Source organism: Antechinus flavipes, chromosome 2 (genome assembly GCF_016432865.1).
Source record: "Antechinus flavipes isolate AdamAnt ecotype Samford, QLD, Australia chromosome 2, AdamAnt_v2, whole genome shotgun sequence".
Taxonomy (NCBI): Eukaryota; Metazoa; Chordata; class Mammalia; order Dasyuromorphia; family Dasyuridae; genus Antechinus; species Antechinus flavipes.
This window is the reverse complement of record NC_067399.1, coordinates 228,333,878-228,346,849: the sequence shown is the minus strand read 5'-3', so window position 1 is coordinate 228,346,849 and position 12,972 is coordinate 228,333,878. Positions and strand designations below refer to the sequence as shown.

At 35.7% G+C, this 12,972-nt stretch overlaps 1 protein-coding gene across 1 annotated transcript in view; it reads right to left on the bottom strand.

Moving 5' to 3' along the window:
• Positions 1-12,972, bottom strand: part of EPHX2 (epoxide hydrolase 2) — a 66,271-nt gene that overhangs the window by 36,478 nt on the left and 16,821 nt on the right. The window contains exons 5-9 of the mRNA XM_051976385.1: positions 10,688-10,810; positions 6,124-6,198; positions 3,756-3,851; positions 2,145-2,223; positions 988-1,022 (exon numbers count right to left, since the gene is read on the bottom strand). Coding sequence (XP_051832345.1) covers positions 988-1,022; positions 2,145-2,223; positions 3,756-3,851; positions 6,124-6,198; positions 10,688-10,810 — 408 coding nt within the window. The remainder of the gene's footprint in view (positions 1-987; positions 1,023-2,144; positions 2,224-3,755; positions 3,852-6,123; positions 6,199-10,687; positions 10,811-12,972) is intronic.

Below are 12,972 nucleotides of genomic sequence, written 5' to 3'. Positions count from 1 at the left end.
ATTTCCACAAAAATAGTAAGAGATACTTTATCAAGTGCCTTACAAACTTCCCAAATCTGTCAGATTAGTTACTCAGGCAATAAAAGAAGTAAAGTTAGTTTGGTATCACCCATTCCTGCAGGAGCTTTACTGACCTTCCTTTTCAAGATGCCAACTAACCATCTCATACATAATAAATTCTACAATTTTGCAGAAATCAAAGCCAAGATCACAGGCCACTGCGAGTACTTGCTCCTCCTTTTAGGAAAGTAGTGCATCTGCCCTTTTCTGATCTTTTTGTTTCTTTCCTATTCTCCATTCTCTCTCATACATCACTGATAGTGGTTTAACAGCCACATGTACGGATTCTCTCCTTCCCCAGTGAATAATGTAGTATTTCATCGGAGCTAAGAGACTTGTAGTGATAAAGTACCACTAGGTATTCTCTCATCATCTCCTTAGGTGTCATGGATAACAATTCCAGATTATCTCTACCCAATTAGAAGGAATAAGGGAATCTTGGGATAGTTGGATAGTGCTGTGGATATAGCACTAAACCTAGAATCAGGAGGATCTAAATTCAAATCTGGTCTTAGACACATCATTATCTGTATGACCCTGGACAAGTCACTTAACCCTGACTGCCTTGCCAAAAAACACAATAAAACAAAATACTTTGAATCAAGGAGATTCCACTGGATATTTCTTCATTTTCACCATCCGAATAACCATTTAGATTGGAATGTCACACACAGTTTTCACACAGCTGGCCTGCTGAAGAAAAAGGCCAAAAGGACTAACTCTTCACGCCTTTTGAGACTTGGTACACAGGCAATTTCCATATTTCAACATTATACTAAAAAGGCAGATTAGGTAACTAGACTAAAGATGAAGAGGTTTAGAAAAACAAATATCTCTGCCTTTCTAGGAGGAAATTCTAGACTTCAGAAGACTGTCTACATTAGTGAAACAGGATTGAAAAAATCTTGCCAAATTGTACTTCCTTACCTTACATATGACTTCTTGGGAATATTCTTCTATTTCTGTAAAAAAGAAAGAAAAAATTAATTTCTATCATGCAATTTATTAAAATCTATTCTGAATTTCCCAGATGCTCATATGTCAAGCTCCTCTCTGGACCTATTCCAGAAGCAGTGATAGTCGCCCATACATATAAGAAATGACCAAATGCTAGCAACAGCAACAATAATAATACCTAGGATATATATATATGTATGTATGTATGTATGTATGTATTATGTCATATATTGTATTTATATAATGCTTTAAAGACTATGTGCTTCATACATATCTCATTATCTCATGCTATTATCCCCATTTTACATATGAAGAAACTAAGAGTGTCCATGTCCAGGTAGCTTCAAACAAAAGACAGGAAAGTCTATAACTTGATAAAGGAGTAGATTTAATTTAGTTAAAGTACACACTACAGGATCCATGAAGAAAGAGGCTTTTGGGATGCAGGTACATTTCTGATTCAAGGTTGGTATCAAGTATCAGAAGCAGTTCTTGAATGCAGATCCTCTGACTCAAGAGCCAATGTTGTTTCCATAGCACCAAGTTGCTTACTTACTACATCAGGATTTGAAAAGATTGAGTTATTACATTCATGTCTGACACACTGTGACTCATTTGAGATTTTCTTGGCAAACATACTTCAGTGGTTTGCCACTTTCTTCTCCAGCTCATTTTACAGATGAGGAAACTGAGGCAAAGAGGGATAAGTAACTTGCCCAAGGTCACACAGCTAGTGAGTGTCTGAGGCTGGATTTTATCTCATAAAGATAAGTCTTCCTGATTCTAAGACTAGTGTTCTATCCACTGCACCACCTAACTGCCCTAGAGGTCAACTATTCTCACTTTTACAATTGAGAACTGAGAGACAGTGAAGTTCATAGAGGTGAGATGATGTGCTTTCAGGTCATACTCTTAGTAAGTGGTGAAACTTAGTCCCCTGACTTTCAATGCTGGATAGAGTTTACCCAGAACGAATTAGGAAGGCTGAAAAGTATTTAAGACAAATAAAGTAATTATATACTTAGAAGGGAGAAAGGAAGAAAACAAACTTTTATTAAGTATCTATCATATGTCAATGTTCTTACAAATATTATTTCATTTGATAAAGCCCATAAAAATAAACTCACCATGGGGGGCACAAGAATCACCATAACCCTTCATATCTGGAACAATAACCCGGTAGCCTGCTTCTGCTAGAGCTGGGATCTAAAGAATGAGATGAAGCATTTATTAATCCACAAAATGAGCTGGAGAAGGAAATAACAAATCACTCCAGTATCTTTGCCAAGAAAACTCCAAATAGGTCACAAAATGGTGGACATGCCTGAAACAACTGAACAACAATGATAATGTGTGCTAAGCATGTGTGTATATTAGTGTGTGTGTACATATGTATACACATATGTACACACATGTAATGATAAGATGTACAACTATGCCATGATATAGAAACTGCTAGTAATTGTATCTCTATTTTGTAAGTGATTAAACTGAGGATCAGAGAATTTAAATGATTCTTACAGTGTTACATATAGCTAGTAAGTAGCAAATATCCTAACCCTCAAATCATATGTTCTTTTCAATATATCTTGAAGGATAGGGTATCTAGTAGAAATGTCCAGTGAAAGGCAAAGATACAGTACTGGATCTTACATCAGGGCTGGAAATATAAGTGAGAATATATTTCATCATTGAAATGATTAGGATGGACTACTTATAGAAAGCAGTTTCTATTATTTTGAGTAGTTGCTTTTTTCCATTTACATTGTTATCATCCTTGTATATATTGTTTTCCTGATTCTGTTTACTTCACTTTGTATTTTGTATGTGTCCATGTAAGTCTTCCCATGTTTCTCTGTATTCAATATGTTTATGAAGAAAAGGAAAAGTAGAGGGCCAAAAACTGAGTACTCAAGAACATTCAAAAGCTGAGGCTGTTTGTAGAAGAGGAACAAATGACTTGAAGAGTAAGTAAGAATAGTCAAACAGAGAAGAGAATATCATCATATCTCAGAATCCTCTGGCACAGGAAGGACTCTATAGCTAAAGAACAAAGGGGACATTCTATCTGTTCAAATCTCTCCTCTCAGGCAGAGTCACCAAGCAGAGCTTCCTGATATAATGTCACACATACAACCTCATCCATGCTTTATTTTTAGATTATATTGGATAGTCCAGAGGTAAGTTATGAAGGAAATTATATTGTCCAGTCCTGGGTTGTTGCTGTTATGAATCAAGACCCCCAAATTCTTATCTTACTCTCCAAATATAAGGAAAGAAAGGTCCTTTTATTATACCAGAGAAAGTAGTCCTTCAGATTCCCATTTCCTGTGTGCTGAAAGCTCTTTCTTTCCTTCTGCCACCTCTGATGTGGCCTGGGATCATTATTCCTAATGTGTTCTGACCAATCTATGCTCTAATAGGTTAATAGTAAAGAGACTAGGAGATCACCCACAGGGGAAAAAAAAAAACTAGACCAAAACTAGGATAACAACTCTTTCTTCCTGAGTAACATATGGGGATCCAAGGTTCTGAAGGAGGACAGCATTCTAAATGAGAAGCAGGCTTAATATTCTAGGACATAGTTGAACACCATCATTGGTTGTGTAGAGATGAATGTTCCTCCTATCTGACTTATGCTAATCACTCTCTTTCCTATTCCACATATTGGGTCAGGGCCCCTCTTTCCCCCTCAACTCACTCCCACCAAACTGGAATCAACCTAGGCTGAGACTTACCTGATACCTCCAAGAGAACCAGCTTTCAGGAAAGCCATGGCAGAGAATCACAACAGGTCCAGAGCCCATCTCCACGAAATGCAGCTGGACACCAGGCTGTGTGAGAGACAGGGAGGCTGTGGCTAACAAGTTCTTAGTATGGACAATGGATGCTCACTAGAGGCACAGCCCCCACATTCTCAATTCCCTGCTGGCCAGCCATGTGTTCTAACAGACACACATTCTCTCTCTTCCCATCTTTCTCTCCAATTCTGTACATATAATAGATATTTGAAGTGGGGAGAAGAGAGAATAGGAAAGAGGAAGAGAGGGAGAAAGAGAGAAGAGGGAGGGAGAGGGAAAGACAGAAGAAGAGGGAGGGGAAGGAAGGGGAAGAGAGGAAAATAGAGAGGAAAGAAAGAGAAGGGGAAAGGGAGAGAAGATAAAGGAGACAGAGAGAGGGAAAAAAGGAGGGAAGAAAGAGAAGAATGAATGTAAGGAGACAGAGGGGGAGAGGGTAAGAGAGGGAGGAAGACTAGAGAATGAAACAGAAGGAGAGGGATGAGAAGAAAGGGGGAGAGATAAAAATAGAGAGGAGAGTCACAGAAGGGAAAAGAGAAAAGGTAAATGAGGGAGAGATAAGAAAAGAGAGAGGGGGTAAAAGGAGAAAGGAGAGAGGGAATTATAAGGAGAGGGAAAAGAAGGGGAGAAAGAAAGAAGAGGGAGAGGAGGTAGTTTGAGTGGAAGAGGGGAAAGAAAGAAAGGAGAAAACAAAGGGAAAGAAAGAAAAAATAGAAAGAAGATGGAGGGGGAGAGAACGAATAGAGGCAGAAAGAGAAGAGAAAGAGCAAGAAGGGAAGGACTTTGAAGGTCACCTAGTTCACTTTTCATTTTATAGGATATTGAGGCCCAGAGAAATTAAATGATTTGTCCAAGGTCCCATAAGTACTAAGTGATGAACAGAAGCTGAATCCAGTTCTTTTGACTCCAAATCTAGTGCTATTTCTATTTTAAGTATTAATAGCCAGCATTTGATATGGTGCTTCAAGATTTACAAATACTTTGACATCATACTTGAGAGGTTGATAAGAATAATAATGATAATAAAAATAAAACATATTTAGATTGCATTTACTATGTACCGGACATTGGCTAAACACAACAATTGTTATCTCATTTAATTATCACAACAAAATTAGGAGGTAGATGCTATTATTATTCTCATTTTATAACTGAGGAACCAGAGGCAAAAAAGGGTAGAGATACCTCTGTATGTTTTATGGTTATGAGATATGGCACAATAATCTCCAAATAATCAAAAATTATGATGACCAACTTCTAGTGATAATTTTTATTTTTACATGGCTGTTTGTATGTTTTTTTGCTTTTCCATTCAACTTTGAGTTTCTTGAGATGAGGAACTATTTTTTCAACATTTAGCACAAGGCCTGACACAGGGTAAGTATTTAATAAATGTTGACTCATTAGAGATCAATAGGGGGACCCAAGAAAGGGCCTGAGGAGGCTGCAAAACAAATTACAGCAAAGCAGTATTAAAAAATGTTATTGAAAAAATGTATGTATGAAAAAGAAGGCTTGGTCATGTGGTGATAAAAAAAAAGGATAATTAACTGATGGACAATGGTAAAGAGAAAAAGAAATTGGGGAACGCCCACTGAGTAAGGTCCCCATCACACTGGGTAGGCCATCTACCTATGATTCACCACACCCCTATGGTGAACTGCAAGAAAGACATAGTTAATAGTCAACCAAGAATGGCAGGCCTGAGTGGGTCATATGTACCATTAGCTCAAATGTGAACATCAACCACATTGATGAGGTTAAAGCGTCTCTGAACAAATTTTTGTAAAACCTGATTGTTTTACAATTGTTCAAGTTAGAAAAAAATTAAACTTGAACATCTTTAAAGACAGAATTGTTTTTGTCCTTTTTAACCATTACCTCTGGCCTCAGATACTCACTATGTGACTCAAGGCAAGTCACTTAAAACTTTGTCTGCCTCAATTTCCTTATTTTTAAAGTGAAGATAATAATAGTGTCTCTCTCACTTGGTTGTTAAGAAGTACAAATATCACATGTAAAAACTCTGTGAAACTTAAGGCACTATTTAAATGCTAGCTATTATCATTTTTGCTGTTGTTAATATGCCACAATATTAATGACATAGATGAATATTAGACATTGAGAAATAAATGAAATCCTAAAGCAAAAATCCTATACCTCTAATTTGTGCAAAACAGTTTTATAGCTATATTATCCCTACTATAGATTATGGGCTCTAGGGTGTCTTGAACATTACTAACACGGCTGTATCTGAGATTATCTGAGATTATCTCAAGATCCGACCACTCACAAAATTGTTCCTTACCTTAACTTCGACATACCCATGGACAACATTGTTTGGCTGGACTGCAATAGGCTGTATCACATCATGGTGGAGAAACTAAAAGCACAAAATGTATGTTGAAAGTATCTTTCCATAAGTTTTCTCAGTGTTTTTTAGGGTTTTGAGGTTGGCAAAGAAACCTCTAAACAATGGAAGGGGTAACTAAAATAGCATAAGGCTTTGAGATTAGGTTATATAAGGATAAGTCAAAGGAAATCAAAATATTTGGCCTGGAAGAGACTTCAAGAAGTGTTTTCCAACCTGGATATACATACACATCCCTACCCAGGGAAGTATGAAAGACATTTCTCAAGAAGATAAGGAAAATATTTGGTAAATAACTATTACAATACTGAAATATACCAAGATTAGCAATGCTAGTAAAAAAAAAAGTGATTTGGAGAAAGGACAAAGAAGAGACAGGGAAAAGGATGGAAAAGGAAGGAAGATATTCTCAGATATTGCATCTGAGAAATTTGAGACAGTGAATTGAAGGAACAATTCCTACTCATCAAAATAAAATGAATGAGGTTTGAATATAAAATCCTTTTCAAGAGCCAAGATGGTAAAGAAAAGGCAGGGACTTGCCTGAACTCTGCCAAACCCTTCTCCAGAAACTTTAAATCATGCCTCAAAATTAATTCTGAACTATAGAAGCTATCAAAGGATGGGGTGCAGCAATTTTCTAGCCCAAGATAAATTAGAAGAACTGCAGCAAAGATCTATTTTATTTAGGTAAAGGGAATATCCAATACAGTGCAAGTGCCATATAGGCAAACCAATATGAGGCTCCTAAGTTCAGCACATGTCAGTAGTCAAGACCTTGCTGCACTGGTGCAACAAGCCAGAAAAACCTGCTAGCCAGCTGTGAGGTCTCAAGGCTCTGACACAATTGACCAATGGCCTGGTCTGGGCAGACCTGGTTGCTCCAGCCTAGCAGGCAAGCAGCCAGGACCTTTAACTCAGCAGAGCAGGCAAGTAGCCAGGTCCAAAGGCCTTAGCATAGCAGAAAAGGGCCAAGAAACTTGGGACAGTTCTCCCTGAACCCCAGGAGCAGAACTCAACTTTAAAAGTCACAAAATATTCTGGAAAGTGAACAACAACAGCAACAGCAACAGCAACACCAACAAAATAACCCCCTCATCATAGAAAGCTATTATGGTGACAGAGAAGATCAAAACACAAATTCAGAAGAGAACAACAATATCAAGATACTTACATGTGAAATCTCAAGGAGAAATAGGAATTAGTCTCAGGTCCAAAGTGAATTTCTAGAAGAGCTCAAAAAGGATTTTAAAAACCAAACATAAGAAGTAGAAGAAGAATTGAGAAAAAGAAATGAATCATGAAAAAAAGGAGTCAACCACTTGCTAAAAGAAGCACAAAAATTTTTTAAAAGTACAAAAATCCACTAAAGAAAACAACTTCTTTAAAAAATAGAATTGGCCAAGTGGAAAAAGAGGTGCAAAAGCTAACTGAAGGAATAATTCCTTAAATATTAATATTGGGTGTGGCTTTTTAACTGTGGGTGAAAATAAGGGAAAGAACCTGAACTTAAAAATCTTGAAAACTAAAATATTTTTAAACATTATTTTGAATGTATTTAGGAAAATATTAAATAAATAAATTTTTAAAATTAGTATTGGGGAGGACAGAGTCAAGATGGTGGGGGGAAAGCAAGAACTTGTTTGAACTCTCCCAACTTCTCCAAATCACTTTAAATCACACCTCAAAATGAATTCTGGAATGGCAAAACCCACAAAAGGATGGAGGAAAATAATTTTTCAACCCAAGATAACTTTAAAGAACTACAAGAAATATCTATTTCACAAAAGAAAAAGAGGAACATGGCTGAGTGAAGGTAATGTTGTGGCAAGACAGCAGGAAGTCTTGTGACCCCCATAGATCAGCAACGGAGACTGGACTAGTAACACAAAAGACCAGTTGTGAGGCCTCTAGCCCCTGGCAGGGCAGGCAACAGATCAGGTCTAGCAGGCATGGCAGACTTGGAGGCTCTAGCCCAGCAAGTGAATGATCACATCCAGAGATCTCAGACAGCAGGCCAGTGGCCAAACCCACTGACATCTTTATAAGAAACTTGGGGAAGGGTCCTCTATACCCCAGTAAATAAAGAATCTAGAAAATGAGTAACAACAACAACAACAACAACAACAACAACAACAAAACCCTGACCATAGAAAACTATTATGGTGACAGGGATGATCAAAACACAATCTCACAAGAGGACAACAATGTCAAAATGTCTACATGTAAATTCTCAGAAGCTCAAAAAAGATTTTAGAAATCAAACAAGAAAGGTAAAAGAAAAATTAGGGAAAGAAAATGAAAGTTATATAAAAACATCATGAAAAAATGAGTTAACAGCTTGTTGAAAAGAGCATAAAAAAATGGAAATAAATATACAAGTTTCATTGAAGAAAACTATTCCTTAAAAATTAAAAATGGGCAAGTAGAAGTTAATGATTCTAAAGGATGTAAAGAATTAATCAAACAACATCAAAGGAATGAAAAAATAGAAAATGTGAAGTATTTCATTAGCAAAACAACTAACCTGGAAAATAGACTCTGGAGAGATTATTTAAGAATAATTGAACTATTTGAGAACCATTGTCAAAAAACAAAAAAGAACCTGGAAAACATTTTTCAAGAAATTATCAAAGAAAAATGTCCTGATACCCAGAACCAGAAAGTAAAACTATAATTGAAAGTATTCACCAATAACCTACTGAAAGATTCACAAATGAAAATTTCCAGGAATATTATAGCCAAATTCAGGCCAAGGAGAAAATATTATTAGCAGCCAGAAAGTAACAATTCAAATATTGAGGAGCCACTGTCAGGATTATATAGGATTTAGCAGTTTCTGTGTTTAAAAGATTGAAAGGCTTAGAATATGATATTCTGGAAGGCAAAGGAGTTAGATTTATATAAAATCAAGAATCATGCATCCAGTAAAATTAAGCATAATCCTTCAGGGAAAATATGGATATTCAATGAAATAGAGGCCTTTTAAGCATCTCTGACAGAAAGACCAGAGTTAAACAGAAAAACTGTTTTTCAAATAGAAAATTCAAAAAGCATAAAAAGATAAACAGAAATGAATTAACATAAGGTACTCAACTGGATTAAACTACACAGGAAACTGATACTTGTAACTCTTAAGAATTGTTCACTCTTATAAGAGTTAAGAGGAGCAAATTCATAGAGCAATGATATGGGTATAAATGGGATTTGATGGGATAATATAGAAAAGAATTAAGGGGTGAAAAAAGAATTAGAGTGGGACAAGACAGAAGGGAGAGGCAGAAGGAGGTAAATTATTTCACATGAAAAGGCATGAAAAGACCTGTTACAGTGGAGACAAAGATGGGGGAAGGGATAAATATTGCTTAAACCTTACTCCCATCATATTTGGTTAGAAGAGGGTATAAAATACACATTCAACTGAGTACATACATCTATCTTATCCTATAGGGAAGCAGGAGAAAAAGGAGATATGGATGGGAAGAGGGGCTCATAGAAGGAAAGGCCGATTAGGGGAGAGAACTGTCAGAAGCAAAACACAGGTGAGGAGGGACAGAGTGAAAGAGGAGGGGAGAGAGAAAGAGAGAGAAAAAGAGAGAGAGAGAGAGAGAGAGAGAGAGAGAGAGAGAGAGATTCAAAGACAGAGAGAGATACACACACAGAAAGAGAGACATACACACAGAGCCAAGCGATCTATAGTTAGTAATCTATAGTTAGTAATCATAACTGAATATGAATGGGAAGAACTCACACATAAAACAGAGTGTGATACGTCATAATTTTTCTTATATTTCTTTGAATTTTATTTAACAAATGCTTTTGTCCTAATTTTTTTAAATAGCCTTTTATTTACAAGTTATATGTATGGGTAATTTTACAGCATTGACAATTGCCAAACCTTTTGTTCCAATTTTCCCCCTCATTCCTCCCACTCCCTCCTCTAGATGGCAGGATGATCAGTAGATGTTAAATATATTAAAGTATAAATTAGATACACAATAAATATACATGATCAAATCATTATTTTGCTGTATAAAAAGAATCGGACTCTGAAATATTGTACAATTAGCCTGTGAAGGAAATCCAAAATGCTGGCAGATAATTTTACAGCATTGTAAAGGTACTACACTAAGTATTCTCATTTGATATATGACTCTTGAGACATAGCACCCTCCAAGGTACAGGATACTTCATTGTAAGATTCCCACCAAGGAGCAGAAAGGATTAAAAACCAGAATTCAAAAATAGATTGTTTACAAGAAACACACTTGAAGCAGAAATACACACAAAGTAAAGGTAAAAGGCTGAAGAAGAATTTATTAAACACACAATGATTAGTAAAAATAAAGGATTTTTAAAGATCATCCACAAGGGCTAAATCAAAAAGGCTGTTTATTCTTTTTTCTTTTTTGGCAAGGCAATTGGTATTAAATTAGGCTGTTTATTCTTAGATTAAAACTGGTTCCAATAATTAACATGACAGCTTTAAACTTATAATTACCTGCATGCCGGTTGATTTTTCCAGTTCCTTCAGGGCCATGTCAGTATCTTGGGCAAGGATGGTGACCATTCCTACTTCACGAGCTTTCTTGAGGTTGACTCCAATGTCATCTAAGATAACAGCCTGAGACAAGGAGAAAGGAAGTTAAAATATGGCATAAAAATTTTAGGACAAGGCCTGGAGAGACTTACACGAACTGATGCTGAGTGAAACGAGCAGGGCCAGAAGATCATTATATGCTTCAACAACAATACTATATGATGACCAATTCTGATGGACCTGGCCATCCTCAGCAATGAGATGAACCAAACCAGTTCCAATGGAACAATAATGAACTGAACCAGCTACCCCCAGAGAAAGAACTCTGGGAGATGACTAAGAACCATTACATTGAATTCCCAATCCCTATATTTTTGCCTGCTGGCATTTTGGATTTCCTTGACAAGCTAATTGTACAATATTTCAGAGTCCAATTCTTTTTGTACAGCAAAATAATGGTTTGATCATATATATTTATTGCGTATCTAATTTATACTTTAATATATTTAACATCTACTGATCATTCTGCCATCTAGAGGAGGGAGTGGGAGGAATGAGGGGAAAAATTGGAACAAAAGGTTTGGCAATTGTCAATGCTGTAAAATTAGCCATACATATAACTTGTAAATAAAAGGCTATTTTAAAAAAATTAGGACAAAAGCATTTGTTAAATAAAATTCAAAGAAATATAAGAAAAATTATGACGTATAATCAATTTAAGTATACCTCCTATAGAAAACTTAACTTAACCAAAAATCAACTTAAAAATGTCTCCCAGAGTTCCAAAATCCTGCCCAGTCTTGCGTCTACAACGGAATACCAAGGGCAGGAAATTCAGACCAATGGCAAGTCTGTTGTCCTGTGGTTCTGAACTTGCAGAGCTTTACAACTGATTAATAGTGGTTAAGTTGAGTCTAAGCAGGGAGTATCCAATAAGACTCAAACCCTGCTCAAGAACTCTCGGAGTTCAGACCAGGGAGATAGTGATCAGATTTTGCCCTAGATCATGCCATTTTGGGAATACAGAATGCTTACAGGTTTCCAACCTGAGTTGTTCTCAAGGTTCTGGAATAGCAGAGGAAAAAAGCTGAGTTTATCTTCTCTCTGTACTTTCCAGGTGTACATAAAGATCTAACATAAAGTCCAAACTCAGAAAGTAGAATAGAAAAATGAGCAAATAAAAAAAGAATTCAACTATAAAAGGTTATTATCATGACATCAATGCTTAAGACACAAATTCAGAAGAGAAGTATTCCAAAACATTTATATGCATAGAGTTTAAAAAATAAAAGGCATAGATATGAAACAAATTCAGTTCTAGAATTTTTGAAAGAGATGAAGCAAGACATTTTTTAAAGAATATTTTAAAATTATTTTTAAAATGAGATGAGAACTAGAATAAGCACAGGCAAAAAGCAAACAAAATTATAACTTGTGTAGATGACACAATGATTTAGTTAGATAATTCTAGAGAGTCAACTAAAAAAAACTAACTTCATGCTGAGTGAAATGAGCAGGACGAGAAGATCATTATATACTTCACCAACAATACTATATGATGATCAATTCTCATGGACGGGGCCATCTTCAGTAATGAGATGAACCAAATCAATTCCAATAGAGCAGTAATGAACTGAACCCAGAGAAAGAACTCTAGGAGATGACTATGAATCATCACAAAGAATTCCCAATCCCTCTATTTTTGTCCACCTGCATTGTTGATTTCCTTCTTAGGCTAATAGTACACGATTTCAAACTCTGATTCTTTTTGTACAGCAAAATAACTGTTAAGACATATATGCTTTAACATACTTAACATGTATTGGTCAACCTGCCATCGGGGGGAAGGGATAAAGGGAAGGAAGGGAAAAATTGGAACAAAAGATTTGGCCATTGTCAATGCTATAAAATTACCTATGCATATAACTTGTAAATAAAAAGCTATAATAAAAAATTAAAAAAAAAACTAACTTCAATAAAATTTGAAATTTCACAAGCTATAAAATAAATTACACAAATTGTTAGCATTTCTGTATTTGAATAAAATTAGTAGGAGGAGATAGAAAGGTTACATTTAAAATAAAGAAAACACAAAATATTTATGTTAAAATGTACTCACAAGAATTGTATGAACATAGCTCATAAAACATTCAAATACATACAAAGACAAGTCTAAATAATTGAATAAATATTAATTGGGGTATACTGAACCAATCTTACAAAAGTAAAAATATCAAAATTAATTT